Source organism: Acanthochromis polyacanthus, chromosome 14, assembly GCF_021347895.1.
Source record: "Acanthochromis polyacanthus isolate Apoly-LR-REF ecotype Palm Island chromosome 14, KAUST_Apoly_ChrSc, whole genome shotgun sequence".
Lineage (NCBI taxonomy): Eukaryota > Metazoa > Chordata > Actinopteri > Pomacentridae > Acanthochromis > Acanthochromis polyacanthus.
Window position 1 is genome coordinate 31175221 of NC_067126.1, and position 18786 is coordinate 31194006.

Below are 18786 nucleotides of genomic sequence, written 5' to 3' on the forward strand. Positions count from 1 at the left end.
AATTTCCCCTGATTTGATTAGATGCTTTATTAGGAAACAAAAGTCCTCTGGAATAAATGAATGTGGTATTATTTAAAAAAAAAGTTTAATTTAATATTACTTTAAAAAAAACTATGCATTTACCTATAATATTCCATTATATACTTGTAGCTTTATTTTTTTAGAGATTTATCATACCCTTATTTATTTATTAATTCATCTATTTAATTCATCTATTTAATGCTGAAGTAATTGATTCTCCATGGTCCTCACCCCACAGTGTTCTAACGCAGAGAAACAGTCAAATGAAGGTGGGACGGTCCTAAAGCTTCTAGTTGCCTGGAAACAGTATAACAAAACAGTACTTTGATGACTGCTTGGGTGAAGCTGATTGCACAAATAAGTCGCTTTCGACTCGGCAAGATCAAATACTTACAGAAGGCTTAAACATCAAATTAGATCAAATACTTAACTTGGATTTATTTCTAGTCTTCGCACATGAAGCGTAAAGTACTTTAAGAAATTCGCTCGCCAACAACGACGTAACGAGCCGTATCGCGAGAAATCCCGAGAACATGGAAACAAGACAACAAAAATAAATTTGTGGACAACAAGCCAGAGTGCATGATGGCGGCGTCGCTGCTGCGCCGGGACAAGAGAGCCACTGCCGCCCACTTGAAGGCAGACTTAAACCGGACTGACAATACCTCTGGAGTGCGACAACTTCAGGAGTTGCTCGACGCTGTGCTAAATCCCGAAAAACCAGCGGCGGACACAGAATCTCTTGACTGGTGTAAATGTCTGATTGCAGGAGGCGAAGGTTTCGAGGAGTTCTGCAAGACGGTCCGGTCCTATGACAACGCTACTCTGTGTGGACTGGTTTGGACGGCTAATTTCGTGGCGTATCGATGCCGAACCTGTGGCATCTCTCCGTGCATGTCACTGTGTGCCGAGTGCTTCAATAACGGAGACCACACAGGCCATGACTTCAACATGTTCCGGAGCCAGGCTGGTGGGGCCTGTGACTGTGGAGACAGTAATGTCATGCGAGAGAGTGGGTAAGTCCGAGCTAGCCGCTAGCTAAGCTAAGCTAACTAACAGGTTAGCTTGTATATTTTGACAGGTCTCGGTGGGAAGTGAGCTAACTTAGCTAGTAACGTAGTCCGTGTCAGTATCTTTATAACATTGTCGGAGGTGTGCTCACGAATTAATGCCAGTCAGCAACAAACTGGACCAGTACGATGCTCCTGTCATTAACTGGAAAGCTAGGCAGCTCTACACAAGTCATCAAATCAGATGTAGCTGCACGTTTATTTATGTATGTGATTTTAATGTCCATTAATGATTGCTTGGTAGTTATATATTAGATGGTCTTGGAGTTGAATTATTGTTATATAAATGTGCCTGAATTATATATATGTAATGTAAATGGTTGTATTTATATAACGCTTTTATCCAAAGCGCTTTACATGATACATCACATTCACCCATTCACACACTGATGTGTGGAAGCTGCAATGCAAGGCGCTAACCACGATCCATCAGGAGCAATCAGGGGTTAGGTGTCTTGCTCAGGGAGACCTCGACATGACCACAACAGGCCGGGGGATCGAACTGCAACCCTCCGGTTGCGAGACGGCCACTCTACCCACTGAGCTATGCCGCTATAACGTTAATTTCATCCTTCTGTGACTAACACTGTCCTGTAGCAAACTCAACATTTTAAATATCTTCTTGTTTATATTGTTTCCTATCATTGAACTTAATGAGTAATCATAATCTAAATAAAATGCTGTTAAATAATAAAATTATGAGATAGACAAGGCTGAGTAAAATCCAAAAGACAAGTTGTTGTAACAGCATTTACATATAAATGCTTTCACTAACAAATTACTGTGATTTAGGACTATTAGCTAGTAGCAATATGTCAGGCCCTGCTTATAATCAAAATTTTGGTGCCTCTATTGTCAAAAAATATATACAATGACATGTATACCCCTTCAAACCATTTGAACCATGCGTTTATGTATGTTTAATCCACGTTGACATTTATAATCACTTGAGCTAAATGTAATGAAAATCATATTGTATGAGGAAGACCCATGTGTGAGCTGTCCAAGACACCTTTGATAAGACTGTTTTTTTGTTTTTTTTAAGCCCCGTTACATCATTTTGCCTGCTAAGAGAGGTAGTGCAAGGCCTCAATGTTCAGAACACAAGATAGACTGAACAGAGATTGCTTTAGGCTTTGACCTAAACATCACATCCAGCTCCTGAATGTGAAAGGTGACTCAGATAATTTAGGTACAGTACATTGATTGGGCTGTGATGCACATCGGACTGTGTAAAAATTTTTTAAAAGCGTTATGTAACTTTTTATAGTTGCTCTTGACACCATCTTACTTTGTTTGTACTCTCAGTAAACCTACAAGTGGAATGAAAACCAGTGATTCTGTCTATTTTTCTAATTCTCAAATGTGTAGAATAATTCAGGAAATTTTGATGCCGAAAACATTGTCCTCTAAAATATTTGGAGAGACTGTCCTGCCGACTCATCTCGGTCAAGTGCAGCCTTGAGCAATATGAGCAAGGGATGTAGTAATAAGTGTGTTGCTTTGCATCACGCCATCATTCACCTCAACTATTTAACAATGTTAAACTACACATCTTGATGTAAACACTCTTAGTACATCTATGAAAGCAAATGCAAATTAGAATTAAAATTCCACTTAAAACTCAGCCCTCCAGTTTGACAGGACTGTTATGGAGCCCCTACTGATATTTTTGGCTGAATGATTTAAAGTGCAAAAACTGATTCCTGAAGGAGAGAGAGTAAAGGCTATTTAGATAATCGTCAGTGACATCAGCCTTTTTTTCTGACAGGTTTTGTCGACGGCATCGGTTGAGAACTGGGGAAAATGTCCCCTCAATACCTCGAGACCTTCTCTTGATGTCAGAGATGGTTCTTCCTCGCTTTATCCTGTGTATCATACAGTACCTGAGAGATGGATACGTCGAACCAGGTGAGGACGATCTGTGTAAAGGATACTTTGATCCACTGACCAACAGAAATCAAACCTGTAACTAGGAAAACTTAATTTGAAATGCGCTTGTGTCTTTCAGAAACATCATAACATAAGCATGAAACCATATACTTTTGTTCATTTCCACTGCACCTTTTGCATATGATATGGTCCTCCTGTTGAGTATATGATGCAAATAAGATTCTGCTGTGGAAACCAGATACCAGTGTTACACAACTGTTTACAGCCAAAATGATGTTCATAATGTGCTGGCACTCGTGCCTCGTGTCTCTTATCTTGCTTCACCAGACACCTCAACAGAGAGAGATCTACAGAAAGTTCTGCAACAGCTGGAACCTCAGATCACCTTCCTGGAGGAGCTGACAAAGATGGGAGGAGCCATGAGGACAGTACTGACAAAGATCTTGACCAATCAGCAAACCTTCAAGGAGCTGAGCATGGGTAAATATCTGTACTGTAGTTTGTTAACCCTTTAAGCTTCAGTGTACCGCCGGCGGTACACCTACTAATTTGCATAGGAATTTCAAGAATGTCCGACGGGTGCAAACGCGATTATACAAACACTATACACCGATGGAAAGCTTAGATTCTCATGAATCCGCCGGTATAAACCACTTTCAGATGCGATTACCACAGCGGGTGAGAAAAACACATTTGTCCGACAAAAACAAATATTCATCCATCCGTTCTCTATACACGGCTTCAACGCACACAGCGCGACTCACATTTCCGGGTTTATTATTACACACACAAAAAAAGATTCCACAAAAAACGGCCATAATCCAACCTTTTACATCCAGATGACACAAGCCAGTAAACTATTTTGTCCAAAACATGTCCTGAAGTCGTATAAAATCCCCGAATCGGTCGTTTTCAAGGAAATGCACCTCCCGATGCACGTCCAATATTCCCCGTATTTTTCGTAATTTTTTTTATTTAAAAATAGAATATTAGCGATTTTTTTGTACTGAAAACGGCTGGAAATGACTGAAGCTTAAAGGGTTAAATGAAGCATTGTCATACCATAGCAATGCTTTTCATTTATTTAAGTACTGCACATGCTGAATATTCTACTTCATTATATTTAAACACCTTCACCAGTTTAAAATAAAAACCCTATATGTAGGGATTTTTTTTCCACTTTGAATTGTCATTATGATGTTGTCTCAGTTTCTATTTTGCTTCGCTCTTGCAGGCCAAGAAGAGAATGTGTACGCTAAGAAGAACTATGACAAGTATTTGTCAGCGTTGAAGAATTCAGGTCTGGTGTCTGTGGAGGAGAAAGCTCAAGGTGCTGCTGCTGATGCCACAGTTGGCGCTGAAGGAGGTGCGATGGTTTTACTGGGTAAGCTAGCATACATATTTACTTTCATTAACCATCTACAAGCTGTTGAAAATGGCTGTATATTAGTTTTCATCTTCATATGTTTTTCAAGAAGACTCTTTTGTTGATTTGAATGATTTCTGGTCCTGTGTGTGACAGAAACGATAAGCTATCAATAAACGTTCCTTTTTACATCAAGGAAACGGAGTTAGAAGCATAATGTTATTATGCTTAATGTTAAACAAATCGAAAAGCAATCAAAAAGTAATTGACACCGCAGTGCACAAATTTGTCATTTAAAATAACCTGTCCTATGAACTTGCTGTAACTTCTTTCTATGCCTTTTTTTTTAGACAGAATGCACAATTTGCTGTATTATGCCACATAATTTTCTTGTATGATATGATTTTAATAAGAAGCTCAAATAAAATGTATTCCTAGAGAGACTTGGAAAATGTGCCACTTCCTGTTTCAAACACCATAACCACAAATTGTCATTTTTTCTTCTGTGGTATCTGTGCGTGTGTTTTTGCAGTGGTGTTCAGTGCTACTAATGGCTACTTGTCTTGTGGCTAAATGTTTTTCTTTGTATTTTTAGGAACCATTGGACCAGGAATTATAGACGAGTCTAGTAAAGAGGTATTAGATCGCTATTTTAAATGTAAATTTAGTTTAGTCTTCAAAAGATTACTGTGTTATCATTTTTCATTCTTTAGACTCGATCAGCCCTTGAATAAATTGTTCTGTTTTTGTCTATTTGTTTGTAAAATATATGATATACATAATGATAAATTTCCAACACTTTCCTGAGCACACAGTGATATCTTAAAGATTTGAAAGGTTTGAAGATATGTTGAAGTTCTCATTGTTTTGTTTCCTCACAGGAGGATCAAGATGGAGGGCAGTCTGTTGGTCAGAGGAAGAGGGTTAAGCTGAGTAGCAGTACCAAAGGTATATGAGAAGGGAAAAAATGAATACACTGGTTTAAAAAGAGAACTGAACTGCCTATTTATTTTGTGTGTTTTTTTCCCTGCAGACCCGTGTATTATTGAATCATTGAAGCATAAATGCTTTCTGGAAGAGCTGCTGTTCTGGACAATAAAATACGAATTTCCTCAGAAGATGGTCACCTTCCTTTTAAACATGTTGCCAGATCAAGATTACAAGGTATTTTCTGTTTTTATTTGCTTTTAAAAACATTTCTGATCATTTGTTGTAATATAATTCTTTTGCATATAACGGTATAGGATCTTCTATAGTTGACTGAAATGATGCTTGCTATACAGTATGTGTTACGGCAAACTGAAACCTCCTGAAAACACACAGCATAAAAACAGTAAGCCTTAATTATATTTTTGCCGTATTCTCTTCCAATCTGGCAGATCACCTTTACGAAAACATTTGTTCAGCATTACGCCTTCATCATGAAAACGCTGATGAAAAGCCACGAGTCGGATACAATGTCCAACCGCATTGTGCATATTAGCGTGCAGCTGTTCAGCAATGAGGAATTGGCTCGACATGTGACAGAGGAGTGTCAGCTGCTGGACATCATGGTCACTGTCCTCCTCTACATGATGGAGAGTTGCCTTATTAAAAGTGAACTTCAGGGTAAGTTGCCCAAATGTGTCGGAAATCTCATTATTCTGATCTAGCATGCTTCATTGCTCTGGAATTGTTATGGTTTGTAAAGAAAAAAGCAAGTGGTCTGAATTTGAACCACCAAATCTCACTACATCTGAGCAACATAGCTAGCTTTTTAAGATTGTTCATATTTCTAACTTCTTTGGTAATATGACTGGTGAAACAAAAATTCACATGCAATATGGAATTTTAGTATCTCAGCTTGAAATGTAAAATTCTTTATATCTGATTTAAAAAAAAAAAAAAAAAAAAAAAAGATCCATTATGCCAGGAGGTTTTTATTTGTATGTTGGTAGCTGATTCATCACACATAACTCATACATAAAGCATGTTAAATGTCCTAAGAAGAAAATTGGGTTTCTTTCAGAAGAAGGAAATGCTGCTGCAAATTCTGCTTTGTATTTTTAATCATTGTCTCTGCTAGAAAAGCATGCACAGATGTTTCATCCCTTTGGCCTATCACAATTTGCAGACTCCAAGTGAAAAACGTGTGAATTTTTCATTTTTTAGTTCAGTCTTTAATGCTGCAGACATCATTGTGAACTTTCAATAGCCGTCAGGTGTTGAGTTGTGTAACTTGTGCATTAGCTCATGTCTTTCTATATGTATTTGTCTCTTTTAGATTATTAAGTAGAATTAGAGGCCAGATGTCATTTAGCTAACATGAATGTGTTCCCTGTTTCTCCTTTAGATGAAGAGAACAGTCGTCATGTTGTGGTGAACTGCAGTGAAGCACTGTTGAAGAACAACACCTACTGGCCCCTAGTTAGTGATTTTATTAACATCCTCTCACACCAAAGTGTAGCGAAAAAGTTCCTGGAGGACCACTCATTGTTGATGCTGTGGATGAGCTTTGTGTCGTTTTTCCAAGGTAAGGCTCAGGACTTACTCTGCTGCACTGTATCCCTCATCTACTCATTTGCACACAAATTCACTCACTGATGGTAGTGGAGTGCAGGAATCATTGTGCTTGCTGAAGGGCATTTATAACAGTTGAGTGCAATTCGTTGCCCATGCATCATTTGTGGAAAGTATTTGGTCCATAAATGGAGTGTTTTTGTTGCAGAATTACAGAAAAACTGTGAGCGTAGGTGACCTATTGAATACCTACCTGGTAATTCAGAGAATAAGTGAGAAAGATGTTCATGAAAGTGTGTTGCTCTTTGATCTCTGAATATTCTCTGTGTGGGAAGACTGCATCTGAAACTATCTTTTCATATAGTTATTTATCAAGCTAGGTCATTTGTATTGGGTTCAGTGGTTTCACTTTTCTCAAACCCCTTCAAGTGTTATGAGTTCAAACACAGCACTTGATTTCAATGATTGCGCCTGCTTCAGCTTTATGTACCTACAATATGCTTAGTCAGACAGAGATGGACCTCATCTGTTCTTCACTAAAATGAATAAAAGTTCATAGAAAAGTGAGATGGGAAATGTTTCACTCTTTGCTCTCTTGCCATGCGTACTCCACCACCATCCTAAAAATAACACTCACCCCTCTACAGTGGGCTTCAGTATCCTCTTGCTGACGCTTTGAGCACAGTGTCACTATTACATTTTATCAATGTGCACTGCACTGCTCTTGCTGTAACTGACATATTTAATTGGCATTTATGACTTATAAATTTATGCTGTGCACATACATGCAGACATTTTAGTTTGTGCATGAACAGAAAAATAGATTAAGAGGCAAAGATTTTTTTCTTTATCCCATTGGGCGGATTTATGAGCATTAACAAGCCGTGTGTCATGTGGTCATTACCTAACCTTTGAATCCATTTCCTGCTGTGATAGGTATGAACCTCAATAAGCGGGAGTTGAATGAACATGTGGAATTTGAGTCTCAGACATACTATGCAGCATTTGCAGCAGAGCTTGAGGCCTGCGCACAGCCAATGTGGGGTCTCTTAACACACTGCAAAGTGAAAGTAAGTCCTGTCTTTACACTCAGATGTCTCTCCGTCATTGCCCCTGTGTGCATTCCTGATTATGTAAAGGCTTAACACAGCATATACACACGTGGACAAAATTGTTGGTACCCCTCAGTTAAAGAAGGAAAAACCCACAATTCTCACTGAAATCACTTGAAACTCACAAAAGTAACAATAAATAAAAATTTATTGAAAATTAAATAATCAAAATCAGCCATCACTTTTGAATTGTTGATTAACATAATTATTTAAAAAAACAAACTAATGAAATAGGGCTGGACAAAAATGATGGTACCCATAACTTAATATTTTGTTGCACAACCTTTTGAGGCAATCACTGCAATTAAACGATTTCTGTATTTGTCAATGAGCGTTCTGCAGCTGTCAACAGGTATTTTGGCCCACTCCTCATGAGCAAACAGCTCCAGTTGTCTCAGGTTTGATGGGTGTCTTCTCCAAATGGCATGTTTCAGCTCCTTCCACATATGTTCAATGGGATTCAGATCTGGGCTCATAGAAGGCCACTTTAGAACAGTCCAACGCTTTTCTCTCAGCCATTCTTGGGTGTTTTTGGCTGTGTGTTTTGGATCGTTGTCCTGTTGGAAGACCCATGACCTGCGACTGAGACCAAGCTTTCTGACACTAGGCAGCACATTTCTCTCCAGAATGCCTTGATAGTCTTCAGATTTCATCGTACCTTGCACACTTTCAAGACACCCTGTGCCAGATGCAGCAAAGCAGCCCCAAAACATTACTGAGCCTCCTCCATGTTTCACCGTAGGGACAGTGTTCTTTTCTTCGTATGCTTGGTTTTTGAGTCTATGAACATAGAGTTGATGTGCCTTACCAAAAAGCTCCAGTTTGGTCTCATCTGTCCAAAGGACATTCTCCCAGAAGCTTTGTGGCTTGTCAACATGCATTTTTGCAAATTCCAGTCTGGCTTTTTTATGAGTTTTTTCAGCAGTGGTGTCCTCCTTGGTCGTCTCCCATGAAGTCCACTTTGGCTCAAACAACGACGAATGGTGCGATCTGACACTGATGTACCTTGGCCTTGGAGTTCACCTTTAATTTCTTTGGAGGTTGCTCTGGGCTCTTTGGATACAATTCCAACGATCCGTCTCTTCAATTTGTCATCAATTTTCCTCTTGCGGCCACGTCCAGGGAGGTTGGCTACTGTCCCGTGGGTCTTGAACTTCTGAATAATATGAGCCACTGTTGTCACAGGAACTTCAAGCTGTTTAGAGATGGTCTTATAGCCTTTACCTTTAAGATGTTTGTCTATAATTTTTTTTCGGATGTCCTGGGACAATTCTCTCCTTCGCTTTCTGTTGTCCATGTTCAGTGTGGTACACACCTTTTCACCAAACAGCAGGGTGACTACTTGTCTCCCTTTAAATAGGCAGACTGACTGATTATGAGTTTGGAAACACCTGTGGCGTCAATTAAATGACACACCTGAGTTAATCATGTCACTCTGGTCAAATAGTTTTCAATCTTTTATAGAGGTACCATCATTTTTGTCCAGGCCTGTTTCATTAGTTTGTTTTTTTAAATAATTATGTTAATCAACAATTCAAAAGTGATGGCTGATTTTGATTATTTAATTTTCAATAAATTTTTATTTATTGTTACTTTTGTGAGTTTCAAGTGATTTCAGTGAGAATTGTGGGTTTTTCCTTCTTTAACTGAGGGGTACCAACAATTTTGTCCACGTGTGTATCTCAAGCATCAAGGCACTCACTGCATAATCCTGTATACATTTGTTACATGTTAAACTGTCTGTGAACAGGAGACACAGGAATACACTAAAACTGTGGTTCGCTACTGTTTGGAGACCCTGCAGATCTGGTTTGATGCCATTGGCTTCATTGATGAGGTACTTTTAGATAGCAAACTGCTGTATTTACAAGCAAACTTTCTCCTCCCCGATTTCTCATAACTTCCTGTAAATCTCCCATAGCCTGCTCCAAATCAAGTGACATTTCACCTGCCTCTCCACCGCTACTATGCCATGTTCCTCAGCAAGGTATGTCAGAAGCTCTCATATCTTAATCTGAAATCTATTCTCATGCATTAATGTGAGGTTAAAAGCTAATTGCTTGGTTGAAAATTGTCAGGCTGTAAAATGCCAAGGCCTGGATCTGGACAGCCTGCTGCCTGACCAGGAGATGCTGATGAAGATCATGGTGCATCCACTTCAAATCCAGGTATAACTCTAGGTGGTCATACACACATCTACCATTTGCATTTCCCTGCATATCCTCTGCAAGTCTGCCCCCATGCGCTGATTAAAACTTTGCTCTTGGCGGTTGTAGGCATGCCTGTCAGAGATCCACAGCAACATGTGGGTCAGGAATGGTCTGCAGATCAAGGGACAGGCTATGACGTATGTGCAGTCACACTTCTGCAACTCCATGATTGACCCAGACATCTATCTGCTCCAGGTTAGGGTTGCTGGATCACAGACTGTGCTCACTATCGCCGATATTTATCATTATTCTCACCTTTTAATCACATTTTAAAAAACGTTTCTTTTTCTGCAGGTTTGCGCATCAAGACTAGATCCTGACTACTTTATCTCAAGTGTTTTCGAGAGGTAACTCCCAGTTTTAATATCACCATACTGCATTAAACATTTTAATTCACAGACTGGTATTTTATACACGGCCCTCTCGTCCACAGGTTTAAAGTGGTTGACCTGTTGACCATGGCATCCCAGCATCAGAACGCCGTGTTAGACTCTGAGCAGGAGAGACCGATGCTGGAAGGAGCGCTAACCTTTCTGGTTATACTCACGAGCCTTCGTATTCATTTGGGTAAGTGGTACAACAGAAGCTGCACACCAAAGTAGCAACTACTTTTCTACACAGTTCTTTAAACTCGTAAATTATTAATTGCTTATCTTATATCCCAGGATGTCTGAGAGTTTTACTTTACTACAATAAGGAGAAAACTTGTTTTATCACGTACAACGCTTTTATGAAGTGCCGGTCTTGGCTTAAGAGAACATTTGATTTAAAGTAATTTGTTCATTGTGGAGATAAACCGAGGTTATTTCAGTCCTTTCTAAAAGTCAATGTATCTCTGACTTCATGCAAGAAATTTTAGTTGATTTGAATTGTTTTACAGTGACACCGACTCATCCTTCTTGCAGACCACGAAAAACTTTTAAAGTAACGGTGGCACAAGCAGGCTTTTTTCTTAAAAAGACTATTAAATTAATCATAGTCTTACCAATACTGAAAACTGATGTAATATAGGATTACACTGTGGTGCTGTAAGGCGTCTCTGTTGTTTTGTCCAAATAAATATTACATGGTTGTCTTTACGTTCTTCTCCCTTTTATCAACAGGGATGACGGATGATGAAATCCTTCGTGCAGAGATGGTTTCTCAGTTGTGTATGAATGATCGTACACATAGTGCGCTGTTAGATCTTGTATCCTTTATTACTGAACACATGCATGAAAGGCCAATTCTCTGCAGTTATCCAAAACTGTACTTTCCTTAAGAGTGTTTTCCTAGATCCCTGAGAATCCTAACCCAAAGAGTGGCATTGTACCAGGCAGCTGTAGTTTCGAGGATATGCTCTCTGCTGTGGCCGACTTCAAAGCACCGGTGTTTGAGCCTGGAGGCTCCATGCAGCAGGGAATGTACACCCCAAAAGGTAGGATGATTCTGTTGGACAGAAACTGATGAACCTCTGTCATAGAAAATGCAAATTTGTGGACGAAATTAAAGATGTGACAATGTGATGACTGTCAGGTGTTGACAAAAGAACTGCAGAACTTCAAGTAAAGGTTGTGATGCTAAAACTGATGCTGCATTTTCTTATTTTTTTTTGTATGAGTGATCAGTGAGCTGTCAGGACTGGACAGCATCCCAGTCCAGATATCAGACAGGTTACTTATTCAGGCATTTTCAAACACATCTAAAGCCTATTACTCTTGTGTGCATCAAATACTTCGTGCTGGCCGTGCATTGATTTTAGGATTAGGACTGGCACATGTGTACAGTTAATATCTGCCGCTGCAAAGAGCTGAGTTGTGAGTCCAAGGCCTGTTTTTTGCACGATTCTATGGATTTAGAAGACTTTGAAGGTGCCCTTGATTATTGTCCTTTCTGCTTAGTGCTTTTTAAGTGTTTTAATTTGTAAATTGGAAGATATGTCTGTGTGTGGCTTTAACTGGCCATCAGTAGCGTTAGCTGTAGCAAAGACTGCGAGATTCAGGGGCATTATGAATTGGGTAAAAATGGAGAAAAACTGAAAATAGATTTTTAAAACACTCCCAGTTTAGAATTTGTATTACACAAGTCACTGGGTTTTATTTTGTATTTCAATAGAGACATGATAAAACGTGATTTATTGCAACACATGTTTTGCTTTATTTGCTATTTCTTGGCTGAAATTAGTAGGGCTGGCCCGAATAGTGGTTTCTGGCCTCCGAATATTCGGGCCCAATTAAAGACGAATATCCGGGCGGGCGGCGGAGACGGCCCGAATATTCGGATCCGTTCGTGCGGCGGCGCAGCAGCGGCGGCGGAGACGGCCCGAATAGTCGGATCCGTTCGTCTGGTCTCCCGGGTCCACATTTTGCCCTCGTTTAGTCTTTAGTTAAACTGAAGAATTCCCAAACACCGGTCTTCAGCATCTTGTCTTGTGTTTATGCAACGAAGTGAAGCGTGGCTTCAGAGTTGGCAGCCACCCGGCCATTCGGGTGGTGTTTACAAACACGAATGGAGGAGCCGAAATGAGCCGAAGAACATGGCGGGATGAGCCGAAATGGGCCGAAGGCGCAGGGAAGAGACGAGCTCCGAATATTTTCGTCTGGGGGGAGGAGGGGGTGATCACATCGACATATGTGTATATGTTTATGTGATCACAGGGTGAGATGAGCCGATGTGGGCCGAAGGCGGAGGGAAGACAGTAACGCTGCATATTCTTTCCGCCCGGTGACGTCCGACGGCGGGAGGAGGGGAGGGGGGGGGGGGGGGGGGGGGTGAATATTTGGATACCAAAATTAATATCCGGATAGTGCAGTAGCAAACGAATATTCGGATATTTGGGATATTCAGGTCCAGCCCTAGAAATTATAGCAAATAATTAATGAATCCAGCAGCAGTACTTTTGTCTCTAGCAAGTATTAGATGTCACGTGTGTGTATAAAGTTTGCATTTTTCTCCAGTAAAAAGGGAATATGTATTTTTCAAGAATGGTCCATTACTTGTTAGGTTTGAATGTTCTACACATTGCACTGAGAGAATAAATGTTCACTTTTATATTGGTATCTATATCAAATTTAATCTATTGTTTTTTGTAACATTCATTTTACGTTCTTAACTGTGTTTATTAATGACTGGAAATGATCAGTTTGAGGCTACAAGGCCTGAGCAGTAGATCTGCTATGTCATCAGTCCTCTGAACACCACATGGGGGCAGGCTTACACCACTTACATAGAGAAGATCACAACAGGAAAAAAGGGAATCAATGTCACTTTGTTCAGAAGGTTGCAAAGCATTTCTCTCTTCTTTTTTTTTCTCTCAACTAGCCGAGGTGTGGGAGAAAGAGTTTGACCCCATCATGGTCGTTCTCAGAACAGTCTATCGGCGTGATGTCCAGTCAGCAATGGACAGATACTCAGCATTGTAAGTGAACAATGCTGCCCTTATTTTCCCCCAAATAAGTGTGTCATACTTGTCATATTTGGGTACTTTCTTTATCACTTTGTGTACATTTCTGTCACGGTCTACAACATGTTGTTTTAGCTTCACAGTACTTTATTTGGTGCGTTTAAGTTCAGTCAGCCCTGATAAAAACCAGTCGACATCAAGCTCTGTTCAGTTTCCCAGGGTCACCTCTCTCACCTGCTCATGCAGAGACATGATAAGAGAGGTCAGGCCCGCTGGCTGGTACCGCTGCTAGAGATTGGTTCCAATTAGAAAGCTGTCGAGAAAAATCAATAATTCAGGCTAAATTGTAACAGAACTGAGGAAATCTCTCTTCTTTGATTGTGCTACAGACGTCTCCCATGACGAACATGTGCGTGGTGTGGAAGGAGATACCTTGGGGTTAATTTTCTTTCAGGTTGCTCGAAGCTGTGAAGATGCTAATTATACTGAAAGGGTCGCTTACAAGAGTGCCTCTGTGTTTGAAATGGCAGCTGGTAAGGTAGCCTTTCTGTAATGGGATTGTAGACCTCTTCTGGTGTAGCAGTAATTTATGGATGTATGGATGGATCGCGCTGTGAGCTTTTCTCTGGAAGCATTTGGTGTGTTCAATACAGATGAAACTGAGGCATATTTCTCCTTCAAACATATTGAAGCTGCCAGTGCCACCTTCAGATTCTGATACCAGCCTCATGTTGCTCATTCCCTCTGTTTGAATATGATGGATTGCCTGTCAGGCTGGCCCTGGTTCGTCTAATAATGATCCCATCATCACTAATAGAGTCCTGCCTATTGGTTGTTCTGTTGCATAGACTGAAATCTTTTGTACAGTGATTTTCTGTGAACAATGTTAGGTGTCACTCCACCAAGCGTGTGTTTCTCTCTGCTTCTTGCTGTCTGTTGAAATTGAAGCTTATGTTATATGTAAACTTTATGTACGGGAGTGGTAATTGCTGTGTTCTTTGTGTTGCTGATTGTTTCTCTGATTTCTTATTTTTTTCTTTCTGTGGATGATGACATTACGTAGTTTGAAACAATTTGGCATTCACACTGGCAACCCGTGGCCTCCGTACAAGGAGAGGACTCCTCTGCACCCGTGTTACAAAGGTCTAATCAGACTGCTGCACTGCAAGACACTGCACATTGTGATATTCACTCTGCTTTACAAGGTGAGCCTTTCAACGACTATTCATGCAGTATCATACAGCGCTGTCCTTGCATCTCAGTTTACACCTTGAGCTAAATGTTTGGCATATTCAATTAGAGCACAAGTAGTATGACTTGGTTATAAATTGGTGCTGACATGTTACAAGATAGTGGTACAGGACCGACAAAGTGCAGAAAATGAAGAGACCTCGTCATGTAGATGAGACACAATATATTGAAAAAAGACAAATTCACTGACTGATGAGCAGTTGTTCAAGTGTAACAAGACTTGTGGTTAGTGTCATTAATGCGAACGGGAATACAGCATGTTATATACAGATGATAGTATACCTTATAATGTACCCAATATAATAATTTTGATATCTATAAACTGTACTACTCAAAGCTTTAAGTTACATTGTTTTTTCAGTGTGAACTAATAGTTTGGTATGTTCTAGATATGGATGGATCACCAGAACATGTCTGAACATGTGCTGTGCATGGTGCTGTACCTGATTGAGCTGGGCTTGGACAATCAGGTTCAAGACAACAAGGAGGATGAGGTGAGATATAAGGAGAGTTGAGCTACAACACCTTTTGTCACTGTCGACTTCTACTGTCCACCAGTGTCTCACTGAGCCTTATGCTTCTAGGAGCCTTGTATTGAGGAGCACTGTCATGACAGCTGGTTCCCAGGCACCAATCTCCTCTCCAATCTGCACCATGTCATCAACTTTGTAAGGGTTCGGGTTCCTGAGACGGCTCCTGAAGTGAAGAGAGAGGCTCCTCCCAGCACCAGCACTGAAGCTTCCTCTTATGGCCAGGTAGTATTCAGCTCATTCAAACGCTTAGCTGGATTATAGTACCATTAGTTACAGCAATTTCACTGTAATAAAAACAGCTGATAATATGTTATTGACTGCATAGTTCCCGCCTTTGCACAGTGGCAGTGAATTACACTGGTGACTGTGGATAAAAGCTGAATATGTAAATGGTTTAGATAGACCCAGATGTTTTTCACAGCCGACTCGAGCTAAACGGCAAATGATTATTGGACCTGAATTCATCAAGTGGCCAAAAACACTCCAGTGGGCCGCCAGTGCTGCTCCAGATCTGCTTGGTTGTATTAAAATTCATTTTAAGATTAGTCAGTTTGTGCCAGCTTTGTTTGGATTTTATTTATCTTTCTGTCTGCTACGATCTTGGTTTTTAGACTTTGTGCTAAGCTAACCTAGCTAGCTGCTGGCTTCATATTTAGGCAAGAGAGTGGTATTCAGAGCAAAAAATTAAACACATTTTCAAAAACGCTAAGCTTTAAAATTTTGTGTATATAATAAAAGAATAAAATTGCATATTGGAGGCTGTGTTCACTTGAGCATCTTATCTCACCACTAGTAGTCCTCTGAGATCAGAAAAGAGTAGGATGGAATCACAAAGCTGCCGAGTGACACTTTGGCTAAAGAACAAAGAGAAGGGATGACGTTTACTCTGTCGTTATTGATGACACCATGTTACAAGAATTAACTTCCTCACTGTTTCTACATTCTGTGTCAGCAAATGTACTTTTATAAATATACAGAAACTGAGTGACATAGATAGATTGCCTGGGAATCCAGCGATGGGCCTAAAACCAGCTTTATTTAGTCAATACAACGGATGCTGATGTACATTTAATATACTGTCTGACAAACTGATGTCTGAAGAGTGCATTGTGGTCTGATTAATTTTTCTGACAAATGCTCAAAGCTCCCAAGTTCATCAGTTCTGCAAACTGATTTAGTAGTGTGGAGTTGTGCAAACCAACATCAGCAGCGTTATTGGATTTTTTTTTTTTTTTTGATGTGTTGGGGATCCAGTTGAATCTCCAGGAAGTCATCATCAAAATATGATGATTTTTGAATTTAACTGTTACTGTACTGTTCGAAATGTTTGCATGAACAGGCGAATAAACAGCAGGATTTGACTGACTGTGAACAGATGTCATTGATTTCAGAGTCAGGACTGACGTGCCAGAATATTCTGCGATTATGGCTACAGGCTGCTAATTGTCAAACGACAGGCCTTCTTTGAGCTCTTCCTTGACATGCATTTGTTTATTTCTCATCTGGCAATGCTGGTTTGGTGCCTTCATGTTTGTCTTTCATATCATCATTATTATTATTACTGTTTATTTTGCTGTACTCGTTCCACAGAACTCCAGGCGTCTTTCAGGGAATTGGAGAGAGGTAGCTGTCTGTCTGCACCTGTTTCTATGAAAAAAAAAAAAAAGGCTCCTGGCTTTTATGATACTAGCAGCTTTACTTGTATATGTTCGGTCTCTATTATGAAAGAATTTCTTTGCACGTGTTTGTTTTGGGATTTTCAAAGGAGGTCTGCCTTGGTGTGTTATGGCGTGTGTATAATGCTGTGCTTCAGCAGTTCCCCTCCCTCTTGACTGCTGAAACTAATTACGTGTGTAATGCAGGTTTGGGGTAAACGCTTTTTAACTGCATGTCAGTATGATTGATGTTGCCTTGAGTGGGCTATATGATGTATGTTTATTTAACAGAGCAGCTCAGGTCCTTTTTTGTCAGGTCAGGTCAAGGCAATCCTTCACATTGCTTGTGTGCTTTACATCAGGATGATTTGGATTTTCTCCAGGAATATGGTTGTCCTGACTGCTATCGGCAAATATATTCAGACGTGTCAGCGGAAATTTTATAATGGACATTTAATTTGACTTTTATGTGTTTTGTTCCTGTCTGAATATAGTAATTATGCATCCCTCCAATCCATCAGCCTATCAGACTATAAGGATGTAATCTTAGGAATTGAAAAAGTATATAGATGCAGGTGGAACTTGATGCTGATCACATGGGTTTTCTCTTTTCTCTCTTTGCATATTGTCTTGATTTGGTGTGAGTTTGTCACTTGACATGTATCAAGCCATTGATATGCATCAAGTGCAGAAAAAGGATTTCTTTCTGTACCAAATGTGTTCACAAACTTCTTATGAATTAAATGATAGAACATGGACGAACTCACCCATACAGAAACAATCGTGTACCCCTACTATGTTTCAAGATGTTTTACGTAAAAATGTTCACTAAATGTGTAATTTTGTTTAAATACATGTATATAATCCATGCTTTCTTAGAACCTACGTGAAGCTCAGGTATTCAGCCTCGTGGCAGAGCGCAGGAGGAAGTTCCAGGAGATAATCAACCGCAGCAACACTGAAGCCACCCAGGTCGTCAGGCCCAAAAGCTCCTCAACACGCTGGGTTCCACCAGGCACACCGCCTCAGCTGGTGACTGAGATCCTGGAGATCCGAGAAAGCATGCTCTCCCTCCTCATCAAGCTGCACCAGAAGATGTCGTCCAAGCAGAACTCTCTGTCGGCATCCTGGCTGGAGGACATGGACACGAGCCGTCACGCTCACGGAGATGGCATTACAGCCATCGAGCGCATCCTTACTAAGGCAGCCACACGCAGCTGCCAAATCAAGCGTAGCATCCAGGACATTTGTGGAAAAGTGTGTCCTCCAGTCCCACCAAAGAAGAACAGTCCCACTGACAAGAAAGCCATGGATAAAGAAGAGAGGTAACACAATCATGTTTAGTGTTTCTTAGTAAAATAGCTTATGGATTTTCTCATTATTTCTTTATAATATTATTGCTCATTATCTCTTGTGGTTGTTGTGCATTGGGATTGTATCCAAACAGCTGTCTGAAGAAACATGTTTTACAATTTATGATCCAAACATAATCTATACTATTATTATAGCATTACAGTTGGATTGCAATTACAGTGCTATGCCATGTGTGCAAGGAGAAAGAATGTATTTAGAATCACACATCAGCGTTTTCTTCATATTGCACTGCAGGGAAAAGGTTTCAAACAGAATGTGAAAGAAGTGATAAATCATTGCTTTCTCTGTCAGCCAGAGTTGTTTATAACGAATATACTATTATAAACAATGGCAAATCACTGTGGGGCAGAGACGAAATGGGTCAATGGAGAGTGTAGGTCGCTTCTCCGAGTAACAAAATCTCTACGTGAGGAGGTGCCA

At 40.2% G+C, this 18786-nt stretch overlaps 1 protein-coding gene across 1 annotated transcript in view; it reads left to right on the forward strand.

Annotated features, from left to right (window-relative positions):
• The first annotated feature begins 467 nt into the window (after window positions 1–467).
• The window catches only part of ubr3 (ubiquitin protein ligase E3 component n-recognin 3), a 45900-nt gene continuing 27581 nt past the window's right edge, over window positions 468–18786 (forward strand). Inside the window, exons 1-23 of the mRNA XM_022216701.2 lie at window positions 468–1037; window positions 2863–3002; window positions 3312–3464; window positions 4219–4368; window positions 4946–4986; window positions 5232–5298; window positions 5384–5514; window positions 5730–5958; window positions 6683–6862; window positions 7786–7919; window positions 9712–9798; window positions 9883–9948; window positions 10040–10129; window positions 10238–10366; window positions 10466–10518; window positions 10605–10738; window positions 11275–11360; window positions 11447–11588; window positions 13472–13568; window positions 14617–14758; window positions 15194–15298; window positions 15389–15559; window positions 17872–18317. Of these exons, the coding sequence (XP_022072393.2) occupies window positions 604–1037; window positions 2863–3002; window positions 3312–3464; window positions 4219–4368; window positions 4946–4986; window positions 5232–5298; window positions 5384–5514; window positions 5730–5958; window positions 6683–6862; window positions 7786–7919; window positions 9712–9798; window positions 9883–9948; window positions 10040–10129; window positions 10238–10366; window positions 10466–10518; window positions 10605–10738; window positions 11275–11360; window positions 11447–11588; window positions 13472–13568; window positions 14617–14758; window positions 15194–15298; window positions 15389–15559; window positions 17872–18317 (3407 nt within the window). The 5' untranslated portion in view covers window positions 468–603. The remainder of the gene's footprint in view (window positions 1038–2862; window positions 3003–3311; window positions 3465–4218; window positions 4369–4945; window positions 4987–5231; window positions 5299–5383; window positions 5515–5729; window positions 5959–6682; window positions 6863–7785; window positions 7920–9711; window positions 9799–9882; window positions 9949–10039; window positions 10130–10237; window positions 10367–10465; window positions 10519–10604; window positions 10739–11274; window positions 11361–11446; window positions 11589–13471; window positions 13569–14616; window positions 14759–15193; window positions 15299–15388; window positions 15560–17871; window positions 18318–18786) is intronic.